General features: G+C 32.2%; 2 protein-coding genes across 4 annotated transcripts; both read left to right on the plus strand.

Annotated features, from left to right (window-relative positions):
* The first annotated feature begins 2483 nt into the window (after positions 1-2483).
* On the plus strand, positions 2484-7158 carry LOC114182236 (disease resistance protein Roq1-like). Its single transcript, XM_085672503.1, has 6 exons — positions 2484-3088; positions 3180-4290; positions 4452-4742; positions 5256-5743; positions 6161-6464; positions 6545-7158. Exons 1-6 carry the CDS (start codon positions 2625-2627, stop codon positions 7004-7006), a joined length of 3120 nt encoding a protein of 1039 aa, XP_085528629.1. The 5' UTR covers positions 2484-2624; the 3' UTR covers positions 7007-7158.
* A 4397-nt stretch (positions 7159-11555) lies between these two features.
* On the plus strand, positions 11556-20104 carry LOC114182764 (glucose-6-phosphate isomerase, cytosolic-like). 3 transcript variants are annotated; one of them, XM_028069694.2, is made up of 24 exons: positions 11556-11818; positions 13051-13145; positions 13223-13299; positions 13486-13567; positions 13713-13760; positions 14009-14164; positions 14252-14348; positions 14511-14553; positions 14749-14816; positions 14922-15006; positions 15215-15263; positions 15406-15478; positions 15602-15662; positions 16273-16339; positions 16949-17005; positions 17099-17152; positions 17245-17373; positions 17992-18055; positions 18128-18201; positions 18664-18717; positions 18806-18874; positions 19147-19236; positions 19392-19499; positions 19799-20104. In XM_028069694.2, the coding sequence occupies exons 2-24, from the start codon at positions 13095-13097 to the stop codon at positions 19847-19849; spliced, it is 1707 nt and encodes a 568-aa protein (XP_027925495.1). In that variant the 5' UTR covers positions 11556-11818; positions 13051-13094; the 3' UTR covers positions 19850-20104. The 3 variants fall into 3 exon arrangements, with proteins under 3 accessions (XP_027925495.1, XP_027925494.1, XP_027925497.1); XM_028069693.2 differs by having other exon boundaries at positions 13069-13145; XM_028069696.2 differs by lacking the exon at positions 11556-11818 and adding an exon at positions 11850-12556 and having other exon boundaries at positions 13069-13145.
* The last annotated feature ends 539 nt before the right edge of the window (positions 20105-20643 follow it).

The following is a 20643-nucleotide window of genomic DNA, read 5'->3' on the forward strand; positions in this document are numbered from 1 at the left end:
TTTTCTTCTAGTGACATGACTTTTAATTTTTTGTTACCTCATTTTATATTATTTTAAAAAAATTATCTGTCAATAAAGTTTGCATTATTTAGTAGGATGGATGCTTATGACAGAAATAGAGAGTTGATAAATAATTATAGTTGAATTCAATCGATCTGAAAAAACTTTTTTGTATAAATAGTTTTCTTGCCATTGCTAACATTCAAAAAACGTTTATTTTTAAATATTTTAAAACGATTAATTATTTCATAAAATTACATCTTTTAAAATCAACTTAGTCTTGTTTTGCCGTTTAATTTTGTCTTATAATCATTGCCATAGTTTTAAATATTAAAAATTTACAAGATAAAATTATTTATTTTTATTAAAATATGTCAACTTGGGCTTACTCTTCATTATTCAGAATTGGTTCAAGGTTAAAAGTTGGTTTAATCACACGGTAGGTTCTCGTTTTCGTTACAAAATCTCAATTAGATCATCAACTTCTAAATTATCTCAATTGGGTCCTATTTTTTGAAAATTTGTTCCAATTTTGTCCTTTCTATTAGGGCATCATTGACGACGTTAACTGTGTGCTGCATGTGTCAGCTCGTGGTTTTTTTAGTTTTTTACTTTTTTTGTTACTTTTTATTTTCTTGAAAAAAAAAACAGCTGACACATATAAAATTAGAGTTTTGTCACGTGTTAGCTTGTGATTTTTTTAATTTTTTTTAATTTTTTTTAATTTTAAAATTAAAAAAAAATATGCCACGTGTCAAAATATGATTATGTCACATGTCAATTATTTATGTGAAAAATCTCGATTTGATTCCTATATTTGTTATTTTGTTTCAATCTAGTTCTAGAGAAAGATAATTTTGGTATTCTCCGACAAGAATTATTTTGTTCGGAAATTTTAATTCAAGATTTATGTTAAAGGAAAAGAATTATGGATCACTTGAATTGGATAACGCCGCCATTTAAGGATGAAGCTGCTCAACAAATTTAGATTATTTAAAGCACATTTACAACCAAAATAACTAATTACAACCGAGATAAGTTGTCTATGCAAGAGTATTATTGTGATTTTCTAAATTTATGGACAGAACGCTATGCCATTTTATATGTTGTTTTTCCTAAACTTCGTTGTTTAAGAAGTCTACGACACAGGCTCTCAGAAGTGCTTTGTTGAATAGGAGTCTTATTCCATCTTTGGGTACATGTGTTGATGAATGATAGAAAGTTCATCTAAACAAAAAGAAGAAACATGGTTTGTAGAGAACACACTAATGGCAACCTTGGACTTTTCTTCACAAGTGCTGGTGTATTATCTCTCCACTCTTAAGGCCCTCAACAATAATGCTTTCTGATGCCAATTGTTAGTAACTTATTTTATTAACATATTACAAAGGTTAGCATGAGTGCTGATTTTGTACTCATATAAAAGGACTTTATGTAGGACATGTATTGTATTTTTAATTTGTATAAAGCATAAAAAGTGTTAGAACAATAAGAGAGCAAACGAGAGAGAAGAGAAAAGTGAAAGAGAGAAATGAAATCTTGTTATTCACCGAACAAAATTACAAATAATGAGACTCAAGAGTTATTTGTAGAAGACTCACTAAAACAAATTCAAATAATAACTTGTAATTCATATGCCATTTGAATCACATTCTAGTATTTCATAAAAAAGAGTGGAAAAAGTTCCACACAAAGTTTACAAGCAATGACAAGAGGCTTTTATTAAATCTTACTTTAATTTGTCAAAGTTTGAAAAATGATTATATGTTAGCATGAACATCAGAACATGGACTCAAGCTTCAGTGGTCCTGCTATTTCTTTAACGTGTACTTGCCGTAGTCGAATTCAACATTTTTATTCAACAACTCTGTTTTCTCACCCACAAAGATGGAAATTGATTACAGAAACAACTCTGTTTAACGTGTACTTGCCGTAGTCGAAATTGCTTAGTATTATATACCCATATTTATATTCGAGATAAACTATTTTTTATTTTCTAAAATATTATTCGGTAGATTGAGTTTTAAATTGATAGAAAAGTAATTATAAACAGTGTCATAATAAATGAGTAATATTTTAATAGTACGTAAGTAAAAAGAAAAGAAAAATTAAGATTGAGAACAAAACTAAAAAACCAATAGTAAATAATAAATGTGACAAAGAAACAGTTATTCTATATATAAGTAAGAGATAGTGCGAAAAAAATATTTTAAAACCATTATGAACAAATGTGGATTAAAGAAATTCAAATTAATCAACACAAATCAATTTAAACTGAACGATTTGGATAGATAGAATTAACAGAGTGAAAATGAAGTAAAGTAACCAACTTAGTTAATTATGTGAGTTTATAGTATATTAATTATCTTTATAAGATGAACATAAGTTCAGCATTATTGTTGACTAGTGTTTGCATTGACCAAAACCGAAACACACTAGAAAGACAGCAACAGAGATATTTTCCAAAAGTTTAACGCGTTTAACATTCAACACCACTCACGCTAATTACTCTTCGCTACTTGAGTCTACTTTACGCTTTACTCTTCTAATTTCATATTTATACAAAGTTTGATTCCACTTACTGTTCCAACACGATCACCACTATCACTCTAAATTTTGTTCCAATGGCGATTCCAAGTTCCCCTGCATTCAGGTACGATGTGTTCCTCAGTTTTAGAGGGGAAGACACGCGTTATGGTTTCACCGGCAATCTCTACAAAGCTCTCCGTGACAGGGGAATTCACACTTTCATCGATGATGAGCACCTTCAGCGTGGAGATGAAATCACACCAGCACTTCTGAAAGCAATTGAAGAGTCTAGGATTGCCATCGTTGTGCTCTCTCACAACTACGCTTCTTCCTCCTTCTGCTTGGATGAACTTGCAGCCATCCTTGACTGCAAGAATAAAGGGCTACTTATTATACCGGTATTTTATAAGGTGCACCCTTCAGATCTGAGACACCAGAAAGGTAGTTATGGAGAAGCATTGACTAAGCATCAGAGAAGGTTCAAAGATAAGAAGGAGAAGTTGCAAAAATGGAAGATGGCTCGAAGAAGGGTACACCACCTTACCCATCTTTTTACTTCATAATTTTTCTTGGATTTAGTTTTACTTCTTTTATTATTTAACTTTTTCTGATTTCATAACAATTTTAGTTTCACTAAACCTTTTTGTTTGAAATAGTGATGGGTACGAATACAAGTTTATTGGGAGTGTTGTGGACCAGGTCTGCCACAAGATTAATCCTGCTCGTTTACATGCGGATTACACTGTTGGATTAGGGCCACAAGTGCTTCGATTAAGGAAGCTTCTAAATGTTGAATGTGGTGATGGATTCCACATGATAGGGATCCATGGAATGGGCGGTGTAGGAAAAACAACACTAGCTTTAGCACTTTATAATTTGATTGCAGGCTGTTTTGATGGTTCTTGTTTTCTTGGAAACGTGCGAGAGAAATCAAACAAGGATGGGCCGGAACACCTCCAAAGCATTCTTCTTTCAAAAATACTTGGAGAGAAGGACATCAAGTTAGCAAGTAAGCACGAAGGAATTTCAATGATACAACGAAGGTTGCAGCGAAAGAAGGTTCTCTTGATTCTTGATGACGTTGACAAGTGCGAGCAGTTGCAGGCACTTGCTGGAAGCCCTGATTGGTTTGGTCCCGGCAGCAGAGTCGTCATCACAACTCGAGATACACAACCGCTTGCATCTCATCATGTCAAAGAAACATATGAGGTCATGACATTGAACAAAGATGATGCTTCTCGGTTGCTTACATGGAAAGCTTTCCAAACGGAACAGGTTGATGCAAGTTACGTGGAGGTCTTGAATCATGCAGTAACTTATGCTTCTGGCCTTCCATTGGCTTTGGAAGTAATAGGTTCCAACTTGGCTAAAAAAAGTGTAGAAAAATGGAAATCTGCTATCAATCAATATAAAAGAATTCCTAACAATCAAATCATAGAGATACTTAAAGTAAGCTTTGAGGGTCTGGAGAGAGAAGAGAAGAGTGTTTTTCTTGACATAGCTTGTTGCTTCAAAGGATATACATTAGGAGAGGTAGAAGATATTCTTGGAGCTATTTATGATGACTGCATGAAATATCATATTAGTGTGTTGGTTGACAAATCTCTCATAAAGATTGGTCGGTGGAGTACAGTTGAAATACACGACCTGATTGAGGAAATGGGTAGACAAATTGACCGACAAGAATCACCTGAAGGGTCAGGGAAGCGCAGGAGAATATCGTTACCTAAAGTTATAATTCAAGATTTAAAGGAGAACACAGTAAGTGAGACTCATGGATGATTGCTTTTGTTTCCCAAATTGATATATGTTTCTTTTTAATCATATATCTCTGTCCTAGTTATTTTTGTCTAGATGATTTGCAATTTCTCTGGATTTGTTACACAAAACTACTTGATATGTGTGCTTCTTTGCATTAACAGGAAACTAGCATGATTGAGATTCTATGTCTTGATATCTCAATATATAAGGAAGTAGAAACACTGGATTGGAATGGAAACGCCTTTGGAAATATGAAAAACCTTAAAGCACTTATTATTAGAAATTGCAAAATTTCTGGAGGTCCCAATTGTTTACCAGAAAGTTTGAGAGTGCTGGAATGGCATGGATACCCTTCGAATTGTTTTCCATCAAATTTTGATCCAAACAAACTTCTGATATGCAAGTTACCTGACGGTGATTTTACGTCATTTGAATTCCCTGGCTCATCAAAGGCAAGTTTATGGAATATATTCCTCATCTTGTAAATTTTTAGGCTTTTTGAGACAAATGGGGTAATTCCCTTTGTTAATAGGCAACTTTTAAAAAAAGTACAGATATGGGAAGTTGACTCGGACAACTTCACTCCTAAGAAGTCGTATTACTTGAATACGAACTAAAGTCTCTATTGCCTCCTACAACTTTAATGTTTTTTTAATTGTTCTGAAATGCCTATTGTCTCATACGACTTCTTATATTATTCTGAAGTCTTTGTAGTGATACGAACAAAATGTTTTTTTTATGACTTGTAAGTTTGTCTAATTTCCTGAATTCGTAGTGATACGACTTCTTATTGAAGTTGTACGAGTTTGATACGATTTTTTCATATTGGTAATTTGTTTAAAAGTTGTCTATTTTCGTATTTAAAAAAGGAATTACCTCATTTGTGTAAAAGAGCCAAATTTGTAAATACAGTTCTAATTTATTCATTATGTTCTTATTTCTTTTTCTCATTATTTTCTTTGCAGAAGTTCGAGAATCTGACCGAACTGAATTTTGACTACTGCGATCTTTTAGAACAGATACCTGACGTATCTCATCTCCCAAATTTGGAAAAGCTTTCTTTTAAAGAATGTGCGAGTTTAATTTCAGTAGACGACTCAGTTGGTTTCCTGACTAAACTTAAAATATTGATTGCGGAAGACTGCGTGGAGCTAAAGAGATTTCCACCTCTCAACTTGCCCTCTCTTGAAATTCTTGAACTTTCATACTGTTGTAGTCTTGAGAATTTTCCAGAAATATTAGGAAAGACGGGAAAAATAAAGAAACTTAGTTTGGATGGACTTCCCATAAAAGAGTTGCCAGTTTCATTTCAAAATCTTACTGGACTCCATGAATTATACGTTCACTGTGATTTCCTTCAGTTAAATAGCAGTGTCTTGACGCCCGCATTTACTGATTTTAGAGTTTTTGAATGCAAGGAGTGGAAATGGATAAATTCAAAAGATGGTGAAGAAGTTGTCAGGTTTTACAGAGGGGTTTCACCGGGAAGAACAACACCAATGAGACCTGAGCCCAACCCATAAGACACTGACACCACTTTCAACCCAAAACCTTAAGGCAATGGGTTTATGGGTCTTTATTCTTATATAGTGCTCTACTTTCTCATTTCTAGACTTTCGATACAGGGACCTGCACTCGTCTAAGCCGGTTTTAACCATCGGCTCTGATACCACTTGTCAGGTTTTACAGAGGGGGGTTTCACTGGGGAGAACAACACCAATGAGATCTGAGCCTAACCACATAAGATACTGACACCACTCTCAACCCAAAACCTTAAGGCAATGGGTTTATGGGTCTTTATTCTTATATAGTGCTCTACTTTCTCATTTCTGGTCAATGTGGGACTTAGACTCACACTTGGATTCCTAACAGAAGTGGGCTCAACGGTATTTTTAAATCTACGTTCATTTGGGGTTGCGTCTTGCAACATGAATGATGATATTTTTTCAGCAGGTTTCACGCAGTTGACCACAATTACGTCTTTAAACCTATCGTACACTGATATCACATTCCTTCCTGAGTGCATCGAAGAATTTCAGCACCTGGATGATCTTGATGTGAGTTATTGCAAGTATCTACAGGAAATTAGAGGGATTCCACCGAAGTTGAGAACGTTCAGGGCGATAGAATGTAGATCATTGACTTCCTCGAGTTCAAGCATGTTCTTAAATCAGGTTTTTGTCTTGTTTTTAATGAATTTGATTTGATAATATATTGTTGATTTACTGAATTGTTGATGAATTGTGACTAGCAGCAACTTCACGAGGCTAGAGAGACTGATTTTATCTTTCCAGGAGGAAGTATCCCAAGATGGTTCGATAAACAAGGTCGGGGACCTTCAATTTCTTTCTGGTTTCGTAATAAATTTCCCGCCAAAGTTGTTTGTCTTTTTATTTTGGCTTTACAGCAGCCTGAATATGCAGAAACAGTTAGCCCCAGGGTGTTGATCAATGGCCAATATCGAGGCTTTTATATTTATAGTTATTTGAAGAGAGAAGAGGGGATTGTGGAATTGGATCATGTGTACCTCTTTGATCTACGAGTGACACCTTTCCAAGATGATCTGATGGAAATGCCTTTAGAAGAAGAGTGGAAGCATGTGGAGGTTACGTATCAAGGTATGTGTGACACCTCACTCATCAAAGGAATGGGAATCCATGTAGTCAAAACGGAAAGAATGAGCATGGAGGACATTAGATATGATTATCCTTTTTAGCTTTTCTTCTTTTTTTCTTTCACTTTTATGTTAGCTCTCATTTTATTTACAACTCTCATCACAACTCTATTTGGGTTTACATTGTGAACCTCTTATACATTGATACGTGGAATTGACTTATTTAAATTTTTGAATGACATTACAAAAGTTAATCTCGTGCTACAGAAATATAGAAATATGCATGTGTGAGTAATTTTGTACTCTTAAAAATGTACTTCTTTTATATATATATATATATATATATATATATATATATATATATATATATATATATATATATACACGTTTAAATATTATACGTACACGTACTTAATATATATTCTGATGGTATTTTGCTTTTACAATCTTTACCTTATTATTTTTAATAAACTTGTTTCATTTTATATTTTTTAAAATTTATTTATTAATTATATATATTATATTATATTATATTACGCAGTTATAATTATAACTTTAATACATTATTTATAAAAAGTAATTTATCATAAAATTTTAGATATTATTATACTTGAATCATTATAATATAAATTTAAAATGTTATATGTACAATTCTTTTAATTATTTTCAAAAAATTTAAATATCGTCTACATCTTTTACATTTTATATACTTAATATATTTACAACATTTTACATATTATTTAAAAAGAATTTAAACATCACTTTTATTTTCTGTTCTTTTTTTTCCTATTTGTAAAACCTTTCTAAAACATGACAATATTTTATTTAAAAGAACCAAAACACTATGTGAGCTTAAAAACTTGAAAATCCTCCTTTCTTTCAAACATATTCCTCTTCAAAAACCTTCATATTCACTTGTGAACTTGTCCAAATCCCATCATTTTCTGAAAAAATGACGTTTTCTCGATTGTTTTAAAATTCACTTTCCAGTCCAATCGAACAAAATCTCCATTCGGATAATTCGAAAATCCAGTCTTTTCGACACCCACTATGTTTTGGACAATGCATGAAATCTTTCTTGGGTTGCGGGTGCTCCCAGAGTCTTTGTTTTCCTTCCTTACTAACCAGTGATTCCTTTGGTTTGGTCCAATTGTTATTTGTTGTCCCTAGGTTGTGGTAGAGCTTTCACGAATTAGAAGACAGTTTAGGACTTTTCGAGTTTGTTGGGTTGTCTCCTAAAGTGAGGGGAGCTAGATTTTTCACAAATTGTATGTTGATAAATTGATAATTCAATATTTTAATCATATTCATATTTATACTTTAACATGAACAATGTATTCTTCAAATTTTAGCACATTCAAAAATACATAATACTTATATTTTTTAGTCATACAATCATTTGGAACATTCATACAGAAGTTCAGAAGAAAAGTGACTGACACACACAAATACAAGTTTTTTTATGCGAGTCAACTAGCCAACCCGCACAAGTTGCAGACTATGTGTGTCGGACTTTTACAAACCAGCAAACTCAATATCTTAGTCCGTCCCATGTTATTTTGGCAGACTTATAAACCGATCTGTCGAGCCAAGCCAACATTGTCACCCCTACTAAACCCTCACGGAATATTCACTCACATAATAGCTGACCCTTCATTCTTCACTTACACTCTAACTAACTCACTTCGTTCCTATGATCACTTTCATTAAAATGTCTTTGAACTTGCTGTAAAAGTGAAAGTGATCAGAGGAACAAAGTACACCACACACTCGTCAATGAAGGAACAAACAATGGAAGAGACGAAGGCACAACCATATAGTGATGAAAGAAACCCTAAATATCGAAGCCATGCTAGAGAGACAAGAAAACCTTTGCGGTGGAGCAGTGTAGACGAAAGAGTGAGAAAGAACGGAGCAGAACGAGCACAAAAGAGTTTGACATTCGAAATTAAAATTTTTAAATCGCGTGTTTTCTCTTCTTCCTTGTCAACTGCAAATTAAAAAATAAATAAATGAACTGCCACATAGACTTTGTCAAATATTGCCATTTTTTTTCACCAAATTATCATTTTCCTATAATAAATTACATTTAAGCCTTTATAAAGGTAAATAAATAAATAAAATAATGGTAAAAGATAGCATGAGATCGTGGCATATATGATATGTTCTGATTAGTTCCACGTGGAAGATACAAGAACTCTTTATTTTAAAAAGCACCGAAACAACATTCATATTTATTATGAACAAATAAGTAAATTTCAACTACTTTTTTAAATAATTATTAAAATGATTTATATTTTAATTGTAATATTTAATATATCTATCACATTGTAATAAATATATTTAATTTTTTTAAAATAATTATTATATTTATTTATTCATTTATTATATTAATGAAAAAAAGAAAAAACAAAAACAATCCGAAATTCAGAGGAATCGGTTCTCAAAGAATTAAATTGTAATCGAGAACAAAATAATAATAATACTATTTGTGTAATTAAAAGGCATAGTACACTACTACTGAAAATAGAAAATAGAAAATGAAAGGCTTTTAAAATGTCCCGAATATGCTCTTGTGGAAGCCATTGCATATGTGGTCCTTAGGTATGAACTATTCCTCCCCTCAAAACTCTAACGTTTAAAACTCACTTAAACTTTCTTTCGAAACTTTCTTGATTTCATACTCATCTATACATTGGAAACTCTAAGTTCATACTCATTAATTGACTTTGAAAAACCTGAGTCTACTTTAGAAAAAAATAACATAGGAAATAAAAGTAAATAATAATTAAAATTTATCTGAAAGATATTAAAAAGAATGTATAATTACTGATTTAGTATCCCAATTTTTTTGGTTAAGTTCAATTTGATCTCATACTTTTGGTTTGTTCAATTTAGTACCTCAATAATTTAAAAATTTGATCCTCATACTTTTGGTTTGTTCAATTTAGTACCTCAATAATTTAAAAGGATTCAATTTGGTCATCTCCAGTTAAGTTGGAGTTAACAGCGTGTCCGTACAGGTGAACTGAGTATTTAAAACGATCAAATTTTGTCCTGTCCAATTTGAGACCAAATTAGTAAATAAGCTTAATTATAACTTATATATACATGTTACAATAACTTTTTTTTAATATATACATAAAATCATTTCACCTGAATACTTAAATTATTTTATTTTTTACATTTTTTACCTTTGTAATTTTTTACAATTGTTTTACAATTGAAATTTTTAAATTTTTTACACTTGTATGTGCTGCACAGTGCCATCTCAATAGAAGTCAAATGATGTTAAGTAGTGTTTAAGAGAAGTAACTAAAATAAAACCGTTTAAAAAAATTGGGTACCAAATTGAACAATTCCAAAAAAGTTGGGGTACCAAATGAGTAATTATACAAAAAACTAATTAAAAAAATAAACTCAATTATGTTTTGAGTCTATGATAAATTTGAGAATTTTTAATCCAGTCTTTAATAAATTTTTGTAGTCGATTGAATGTTTGATATTTTAAAATTTTTCAATTGAGTACTGCAAGTAAATGGTTTTGTCAATGGTCAATTCTATGATCTGATAGTTGTTTTGCATTATCACCCTCGCATAATATTTTATTACAAAAGACTTGATGACGAAATCTTTTTCAAATATCGATTGTATTTAACAAAAATTATTTTTAACTTTAATTATAATTATAAATTTTAAAGTAAAAAATATAAGTTATAAAAATATTAAATATATAAATTTTAAATTAAGAATTATAAAATTACAAAAATTAAAATTTGATAATTTTGTATTTTTATAATTTTCAATTTCGTAATTTTATATTTTTTTTTAATTTTATAGCTTTATAATTATATAATTATATAATTATATATTTTATAATTTCGTAATTATGAAATTATATATTTTTATAATTTTGTAATTTGTTAACGTGTGTAATTTTAAATTTCTTAGTTTCTTAATTTTATAATTTTTTATTTCATAATTTTATAATTACATATTTTATATTTTTGTAATTTTGATTTAATTTTTAATTTTATAGTTTTAATTAAATTTAAAAATAATTTTTATTAAATATATTAAATATTTGAGAAATATATCTTCATAACAAAATACTATGCGGTGATGTTGGAAGTAAGTGAAAGTGCAAAATAAATATAATATCACGTCATAAAATTAACACCAACATTTTAAGTGTAGTCACTCAACTGAAACTTTTTTAAATTTTGAAGGAATCGATGGACAACAAAAATTTATTATAAACTGAATTGAAAGTTTCCAACTTTAAAAAGAAACCAAAACCTAAAAATTATAACAATTTTGAATACACAGTGTATATAAATCTTTTTTTAATAAAAATTCAGTTAATAATATTAAAATTAATAAATATTTAATTTAAATGTTACAAAACATATAAAAATTAAACTTAAAATTAAATTACTCTTGAAAAATGATTAGATTACTCGAGAACACTTTATCTTCATTTTATCAAATCCAATTATATTTTGAATAAGATGAGTTAAATAAAAAATATCGTATTAAAAACAATTGGTCAACTTCAAGTTATGTTTCACTGTCATATTAGTTTCTGAAACTAAACAAGAAAAGAAAAAAAAAAAATTTGTTTGTTTATAGTTGATACCACTCCTATGGTTGTATCTGTGTGCCATAACGAGTTTTAAGGTCCATTCCCGTGAGCTTACAAATTATCTATTTCCATCCACAGAACCTGAATCTGCCACCTTTTCTCTGTTTCTTTCTTTCTCATACAATACAATAACATTGCTTCAAATCAGAACCAACTTTCAAATCCCCACCCACCTTTGCTTTTTCTGATCGCCACCATCTTTTTGCCTTCCAAATCCTATTTCGTAACACCCCATTTCCATTTCTTCCCAAAGTTCATTCCTTTTTCAGGTTTGAAACGAATCCCATTTCTCTGTTTTCACGCTTTTAGCCAACAATGCCTGGTGTCTGGATGCTCTGTTTATTGTTTTCAACGTTGAACTTCTTTGAAACAGATGGGAATCTGCATGTCCTTTAGTGCTGTTTTTAAGTTTTATGCTTTTATGGTTTCTGTGAGTTTGATGGTTTTATTTGGATTTTGGGGGTTTGCATTTGTTGTGTATGATCTTGTTTTTTCTTAGTTACTCATCTGGTATTTCAATTCTTATCAATGCATATTTTGATTCATTTGAGTTGGTTTTTGTTATAAAACTTCAGTTGAGTCTATATATATGGTTCATGCCTGAATGAACCTGATTCCAAATCGGGTTATTGATTTCGCTTTTCCTTTCGTTTTCAATAGCAGTTGATTTACTGAGTTAGTAGCTAAAATGAATTGAATACCTAATACTTTGTCATGTAGCTATTTGAGTTGTTGGCCTACAGAAACTTGGTTCAGTGTTAAGTTTGCTTAGTCTTTGAATTATCTTTGGCCACTTTGTCGTGTTATTTTTTTTTTCTTCATGATTGAAGTTAAAGAAATGCCGCAGCCTGACCTCATAGCAGGAGGCTATTATTTAACGAATAAAATAATCATTCTCTATTTCGTGGAGAACAACAATGGTTTTCTATTTGAAAATTATTTATTTCTTATGAATCAATATTTATAGCATATAGAATCAAATAGGGTTATTGGAATACAAATCTCTGGTACAGTTACTATCCTATAAGTTTAAAGTTTTTTTTTTTTTTATTCTTAATTTTTTAGGGATTATATCTTAGAAATTAGCTATCCCTCTAGAAATGGAAGGCAATAGGATTATCATTCTTGCAATAAGCATCTTAGATAAAGTTGGTTTCATTTCATATACGATGTACATGCCTTCTAGCTTAAAACTACATCTTTTTTACATTGGATTTGATTTTGTTTTACGCGGTCTGTCTTAGGCATTCCAGTTCTTCAACATATGGAAGGGTATTCATACTTTTTTATTATTAGTATTGACCATGTACCTATAGGGCATATAATCTATACATATAGTCTATACATATGACATAAATTTTAGAGACTAGGTTCACAGTGTGTAAATTACATGATTATGACCTATTAAAATATGTGGCTAACACTTGCTCTAAATTTCTTCAAAGTAGAGGCTTCAACGTATTTTTTGTTGTTGTTTTCTGTTTTTTTCTTTCACCTGTAGGTTTTTCTTCATCTGCAGGAAAAATCTATCAATTATAATTCCAAATGGCTTCGTCCACTCTCATCTCTGACACTCAGCCATGGAAGGAGTTACAGGTGATGGATAATCACTTCCTAGATACCTCTAATTCGGAGGTACTGAAACATTCTACTAATTGCATCTCTTTGTGCAGGCCCATGCTGTGGATGTTAAGAAGACTCACTTACGTGATTTATTGAGCAATGAGGAGAGATCCCGGTCAATGGTGGTGTATGACACTTAATTTATGAAACTCTATAAACTTATGACCTGTTATATTCTTTTTATAAGGGTATCAATAAAATTAGGAGATTACCATTTAGGAATTGAATATATTTTATGCTAAAAAAGTTGGGTCACTACAATGTGCTTGCAATGTCTTGATGTATAACCTTCTGACTTTTGCATTCTTTGAAGTGAATTTGATGGAATTCTATTGGACTACTCGAGGCAGTTAGCCACTGTTGAAACAAGGGAAAAACTCTTCAAATTGGCAGAGGTTAGTTCACTCCTTCTAGATATTTGGACAACATGTTTTATCTTGTTGTGGCCCTCAGTCATGTCCTTCTTTTAGAAAAATAAAAGATCCATTAACTGAAATGCAATGCAATCATCTGATTATTATATCTCTGGATGTGACGCAGGTTGCATCCCTCAAGGAAAAGATAAACCGGATGTACAAAGGGGAGCATGTAAGTTCCAGTATTCTGAACCAATGAGCTGTACATATGCTCATGTCATACTTGCATTTTAAAATTTTCTCCATCTGTAACAAAGGAGTTAATTCTCAACTATGTTTTAATTACATAGTTTCTGAAATTCCCGCTTTTACTCTGGGAAATTTTGTAGTGCAAAAAGTTTGCATGTGTATGTGATGTTGACATAATTGCTACATTTTCTGAATTATCACACTTTCTTCTTATTGTTCTTGGACTTTCAGATAAACAGCACTGAGAATAGATCAGTACTTCATGTAGCTCTTCGTGCTCCAAGAGATTCTGTTATACAGAGTGATGGAAAGAATGTTGTCCCAGATGTTTGGAACGTTCTGGACAAGATCAAGGAGTTCTCGGAGCGGATCCGCAGTGGATCTTGGGTAATATATTGGCCAGTTTTTTTGTTCTTTTTTTGGTATATAGACATTGTTCATGTAGAGTTAAGAGTATAAATTATATTTTTGTAGGTTGGAGCTACAGGAAAGCAATTGAAGGATGTTGTTGCCGTTGGTATTGGTGGCAGTTTCTTAGGTCCATTATTTGTGCACACAGCTCTTCAAACAGGTCATTGACTCATTCTAGTTTCTTGGTGGTATTCACATAATTAGCCTTTCTTCTCCTTATATTTGTACTTTGTTTAATACTTATGTAGATGAACATAAGAACCATGTATATTTTCTTCAAGCAAGTAGAAGTGCTGAATATTGTTTCTATCACATCTTTCAGATCCTGAAGCAATTGAATCTGCAAGAGGGCGTCAGCTACGCTTGTAAGTATCTGATATCACTTTGGTTTTTGAAGTCTGGTTTGTTGCCATCCAATTCTAGTATGCAAGTTACTCTTGATCTCTTCCACTCCCCTGGTTTTCATTTTATATTCTTTTTTATCTCATTTAGTGTTGACAAGATTAAACTCTTCACTATGTTAAACTTATCATGAAATCAATATATGCTTCTATGTGCAGTCTTGCAAATGTTGATCCAATTGATGTTGCTAGAAATATCACGGGATTAAATCCTGAAACAACCCTAGGTAAATATGGTTTTGGCTTTTCCTTTTTACTTGATATTTGACTTAAGTGACTGGGATTCCATTTTTGTTTTCTACACTGTTGTAACTTCTTTTTTTTTTTTGTAGTGGTGATTGTTTCAAAGACTTTTACGACTGCTGAAACCATGTTGAATGCCCGAACACTCAGGGAATGGATTTCTTCTGCCCTAGGGTAAGTGTAGTGTTAAAACTATTTTTCAAGAGTAATTGTATAATTCTTAATCTGATTCTTTTTCTGGGATTTTACCTTTTACACTTTAGTATTATAAGCATTATGCCCTCATCCGGTAATGTCTCCTTCAAAACATATCCATAGTCATGTAAAATAGAAATGTTAAATGTAATCTGAAGACTGGCTTATCATTCTATTTTACCGTCAGGGCCTCAGCAGTTGCAAAACATATGGTGGCAGTCAGTACCAATCTCACAGTATGGCCATTTTTTTTTTCTTTGCTTAGCTCATCAAGATATGTTAAAAATCCTATGTGTGGTTTTCGTGTGAAGACATATATCAATTGTTCAGGGCTGAGCCTGCAGTTATCTTTTTCTGTTGTCTTCATTTCTGATGCAGCTTGTGGAAAAGTTTGGTATTGATCCTAATAATGCTTTTGCCTTTTGGGACTGGGTTGGTGGCCGATATAGTGGTAACTTTTTTTTGCGCATACTTTTCCTTGATCGTACTAGATGGGAGCCCATGCAATAGGCTGCCCTTTATTGAATAAGACCAGTAATTTGATTTTAACTATTATTTGGTGTGTTGTTTACAGTCTGCAGTGCTGTTGGAGTATTGCCATTATCCCTACAATATGGTTTCTCTGTAATTGAGAAGTATGTGATTTATTATTTCTGTGATTCTATAGCACGAATTTCTTTTCATTGATAATAATGGTTTTAACCGTAGCTTATTTCATTGTTTTTTTAGTATAACTTATTATAGATGCAGTCTACCAAGCATTGCATTGCCTGTATCACTTCTATTTTTTAATTAAAAAATAGAAAAAGAAGGAAATTCAACTTCATTGATGGAAATTAATGTTCCTGTGCATATACTCTTCCTGATTTCTTGATCTACAATAAGAAAAAAAATGAGGATATATATGTCCCTGAATCTGTATTCAGACAGTATCTTTACTTTCACAGTAATTTTAAAATACAATCAAATCTTGCTGAAAACCCCCAAATTGTAATAATAGCTCCTAAGTAGTTAATTTATAATGCCTCCAATCCAATGCTTCTATATTTTCTGTGGAAATTAATGAAAAGAAAATAAGGTTTTCTCTTGGCTTCTAGCCTTAGTTCCAGGACAGTAAAGATTCATCCATCTATTCATTTTATTTATTTATTTATTTGTCTGTTTTTGGTTCCTATTTGATAGATTGAGTATCCTTTCTTGTTCATATGCTTGGTTTGTATATGACATCGTATTTCTTTTTTGAAGGTTTTTAAAGGGGGCTTCCAGCATTGATCAACATATGCATTCAGAACAATTTGAAAGAAATCTACCTGTAAGAACCCCTACAGCAGCCTTTGTGTCTTTCGATGTTTGTTTTTTTGTCCTAATGGATCTCCTGCACATGTTAGACAGATTTTAAGCCATTTATTTTGGTTCAATCTGGTGGCCGGAAAGTAATTATCATAAACCAACCCATCATAGTTCTAAAAGCTTACGTTACTAGTCTTGTTTTGTTGTGATAGCAATATAGTCTTAGAATAGAGTCCAACATCGATTAGGAGAAAGAAGGGTAATGTGACTACTTTTTCTTAATTTTGGGAAAACCCAATGTAGAAATACAGTATGTGAGGGCAATCCTCATGGTCTCCCTGATATCTACTTTCACTCTCTGCCTGTCTCTCCCTACTTAGTGCTCTTTCTCTCTACTCAGTGCTTCCTTGACCTTGTTTGATGAACAATTTGTTGCTGCCAAAATTTGAATTGGATTTCATGGTTTGAAAAGTAATCTCCCTTTGAATCAATAAACTGTTATCATTGATGGAGAGTGAGTAATGATTAACCACACCAATCCTTCCTTTTCTTGGGATTATACATCTATATGGCAGTAGTGATGTTTCTTTACAAATGCAAGATGACATGTTCAATTGTGTCAATGGGCCAGGTGCTTTTGGGACTGTTGAGTGTATGGAATGTCTCATTTCTTGGATATCCTGCCCGAGTGAGTACCTCACCATTTGTTCTATTGAACAACTCATGTTTCTTTATTATTAACCGATCCTTTTCAATAACTGAAACTTTGGTTCACACCCAGGCTATCTTACCATATTCTCAAGCCCTGGAGAAGTTTGCCCCTCACATTCAACAGGTATGTTTGTTATTGTCTTGTGATTGAATGCTCATGCATTTGTTAATTTTTTTTCCTCATTGTTCATATTGTTTAGTGTATGTTCAAACTAGGTTAGCATGGAAAGTAATGGCAAGGGTGTTTCAATTGATGGTGTGCCACTACCATTTGAGGCTGGTGAAATTGATTTTGGCGAACCAGGAACAAATGGGCAGCACAGTTTTTATCAACTTATACACCAGGTGAGATACAGATAGTGATATTTGTGTTGTCATGACATTTTGAACTTTAATTTAATTTGTGCAGTTTGCATGTTAATGCTTGGGTAAAATCTATATTATGATTGATGAGGACATAAGGTCATATACAAATTTAATGGAAGATTATTTTACCCTTCCTCTATGCTGACCTTTGAGTCAAGTGGTGGTTACTCGGGAGATCATTCACATTTGCATATGCATTCATGGTTTATTTTTCACAAGTTAGTTTTCTCCTGTCATGGTTTACCCTTAGGCCTCAAAACAAATCAGAAGTTAGGCATGCTTGGATATATACCATACAAGGGCATTCCAGCATAAACTAGAGGACAAAAAATGTTATTGGATAACATTAAAGAATTTCTACAAAGTTTTCTATTCATTAGTATTTGGGAGAGGGATCAATCATACCAAAAAGTGGAATTGATTTCAATCTGTAAGCTTATTTCTTTTATTTGCTTCAAGTACCATGTAGTCTGATAACATTCATTCTCTGATGTGTGCCATCGAATGTGCTCATGAATTCAACATATGTTACATTTATCTCAGTATGAATGACTTTGTTGTGAAATAACACATCTATATCCATCTCCTGGTCTGCAGGGACGTGTTATTCCTTGTGACTTTATTGGGGTTGTGAAAAGTCAGCAACCTGTTTACTTGAGTGGTAAGCAACGTTTACACTCTGGTTATCTTGGTTTGAGACATGTAATTTATAATTCATGCACTTTCTGCGCAGGAGAGGTGGTGAGCAACCATGATGAGCTAATGTCAAACTTTTTTGCACAACCAGATGCACTTGCCTATGGGAAGGTACACATGTAGTTTCTCTAATTTAATTCATATTTATTAACTAAACAAAGGGAGCACTTCCATATAGGAAGGTATATTTGTGCTCTCTTTCTTATTTATGGGTCAAGTAGCCTAATAGCTTCTCTCTTCTCAAGATCTGATGCAGAAAAATATAATAAATCATAAAACAATGAAGCGATTAATTCATGCTTTTTTGAATAAATGGATATTGGAAATTAGATTGAACTGGTCGCTGCACAATATAAACAAGATTCTTGATGTTGGTATCGTCAAGATTATTCTTGTTTTGTCCAAGAATAAGGCCTAACCATATACTGTATTTACATACATTTTTTTTTATGTCATGAGCATTCTTCTCAAAGATTCCTATGTTGGAATCTTTCAGCAGTTATACACTGTATTTACATGCATTTTTTTTTTACTTGTTTTGAGTGTTAACTAAATCAATCTTTCTTTTAACAGACATCTGAACAGTTGAAGAAGGAGAATGTTCCTCCACATCTTGTGTCACACAAGGTAGTTTCCCTTCTGTTCCTATGCTGCTTCATGACTTATCATTTCTGAATCACCAGTCCCCTCAGTGTATGTATTCTTCCTGCTGCAGACATTCTCCGGGAATCGACCTTCTCTCAGCCTTCTGCTTCCATCATTGAATGCTTACAACATTGGACAGGTTTGAAGTCCCTCCTCTTATTATGATGAAAATTTAGAGAGGAAATAATTCATTCCTGTTTGCAGGAATTTGAATTTATCAGTATCTTCTTTCCATTGAACATGTCCAACCGGAAAATATCCTTTTCCTACCCTTAGATCTCACCTCTCAATATACTGATGTTCCAATCAGATGTGGATTTTCCATACTTGAGCAGTTTATACTAATGCTTTTCTTTAAAGAGCTATGAAAATTGAATTTTTAGCCCTAATATCACCTACCTGCTTTCCCAGTTGTTGGCAATCTATGAACATAGAATTGCTGTGGAAGGTTTTATTTGGGGAATCAATTCTTTTGACCAGTGGGGAGTGGAGCTTGGGAAGGTTAGTAGTTGATAAGTGACCCTTTATGTTCTTACTTCTATCCCTTGCAATGAAATATTCTGTGCTATAGTTGTTTCTTTCTGACGGGATTTTCATGTCAATATGCACATTTCTTTTTTAATTTGACTTTGCTGAATTTCACAATGTTCATTCAGTCTTTAGCCACTCAAGTGAGAAAGCAACTCAATGCATCTCGCACAAAAGGAGAACCAGTTCAAGGCTTTAATTTCAGTACTACTTCTATGTTGACAAGATACCTTAAGGTGTGGTGGATATTAATTTTGTTCCAAGAAGAATTATTTTCTTAATTGTAATATTTGTTGGTGTTGAAACTGAACCTTGGTTTTGAGTTCTTCACCCAATAAATATTAATCTATAACGACGAGAAAGCCTCTCCCTACCAGATTAGAATGCAATAAATACTTATCTAGAAAATATAAGATGATTAAACATAGTTCAAGAATTAGCATGTTTCTTATCTTGATATATAAGACTGTGTTAGAATTCTCTTGTTACTTCATCTTAGAAGATTACTGAATTGATTTGTTTGTTTGTATGACAGGCAAGTGCAGATGTACCAGCTGATCTTCCAACTCGTTTACCTAAGACATAACTGCCTTTTCTTGAGGAATGTTATTTTTTATCTTATATTGGATCAAAGTATTTTTACCAATCTCATATAAGCTGTGTCAGGTTACACATCAACCTTCAAACCAAACGTCTGTTTCTGAACTAATAAAGTAGTTCTGGCAGATTACAGTCATCCTTCAATTTTGTTGTGAAATGATGTCTTGAAAATCATTGACATGTGTTTTGTTGGATTTTGAAATCCATTTCAAGAAAACTAGTATGGATTTTGAATTATCAAGCATAGTTTCATAGGTAATTTTTTAGTACTGTTCTAATTAGGATAAGGATCTCAGTATCATCATCTATACACTAAAAGTCATACTAGTTATTGGGGAGGACACTCTAATTACTATTTGAGAACAACATCAAGAACACCCTAAAAACGGTATCTAAACTTTGTATTTTATCAAATGCATTCATGAACATGATGCAAATGTGTCAAATATCTGGTCTAGGTTTTGGATAAGAGTTCTGCCGATCATAAACTCTCTCATATGATAAAGCATCAGATAAACGGTTTAGACAGAACAAAAGTATACATAGAAACATTTGTTTATGAACTGTATAAACTAATACAACTTCGAAGTGTGAAGTTTGAAAGGAACTTGAAAACCAGTATCAAACTCAAATATTCAAAAGTGGTGTAAAAAAATCCAATGCTTAGTAAATGAGTTAGCTACTATTAAGCTGGACAAAACCTTAACCTTCGACTATATCTTTTGTGAATTTAACCTTCGATCATTGCTTCTTGCACCCTGACAATTAGTAATTGCACTT

Source organism: Vigna unguiculata, chromosome 4 (assembly GCF_037176805.1).
Source record: "Vigna unguiculata cultivar grain cowpea cultivar isolate G323 ecotype 2 chromosome 4, ASM3717680v1, whole genome shotgun sequence".
In the NCBI taxonomy this organism is placed as follows: domain Eukaryota; kingdom Viridiplantae; phylum Streptophyta; class Magnoliopsida; order Fabales; family Fabaceae; genus Vigna; species Vigna unguiculata.

Coding starts and splice junctions, on each gene's coding strand:
- LOC114182236 (XM_085672503.1), top strand. CDS start 2,625: ATGGCGATTCCAAGTTCCCCTGCATTCAGGTACGATGTGTTCCTCAGT. Junction 3,089..3,179: donor CTTACCCATCTTTTTACTTC/ATAATTTTTCTT, acceptor CCTTTTTGTTTG/AAATAGTGATGGGTACGAAT. Junction 6,465..6,544: donor CAAGCATGTTCTTAAATCAG/GTTTTTGTCTTG, acceptor TGTGACTAGCAG/CAACTTCACGAGGCTAGAGA.
- LOC114182764 (XM_028069694.2), top strand. CDS start 13,095: ATGGCTTCGTCCACTCTCATCTCTGACACTCAGCCATGGAAGGAGTTA. Junction 14,817..14,921: donor AAATCCTGAAACAACCCTAG/GTAAATATGGTT, acceptor TTTTTTTTGTAG/TGGTGATTGTTTCAAAGACT. Junction 19,500..19,798: donor TGTTGACAAGATACCTTAAG/GTGTGGTGGATA, acceptor TTTGTATGACAG/GCAAGTGCAGATGTACCAGC.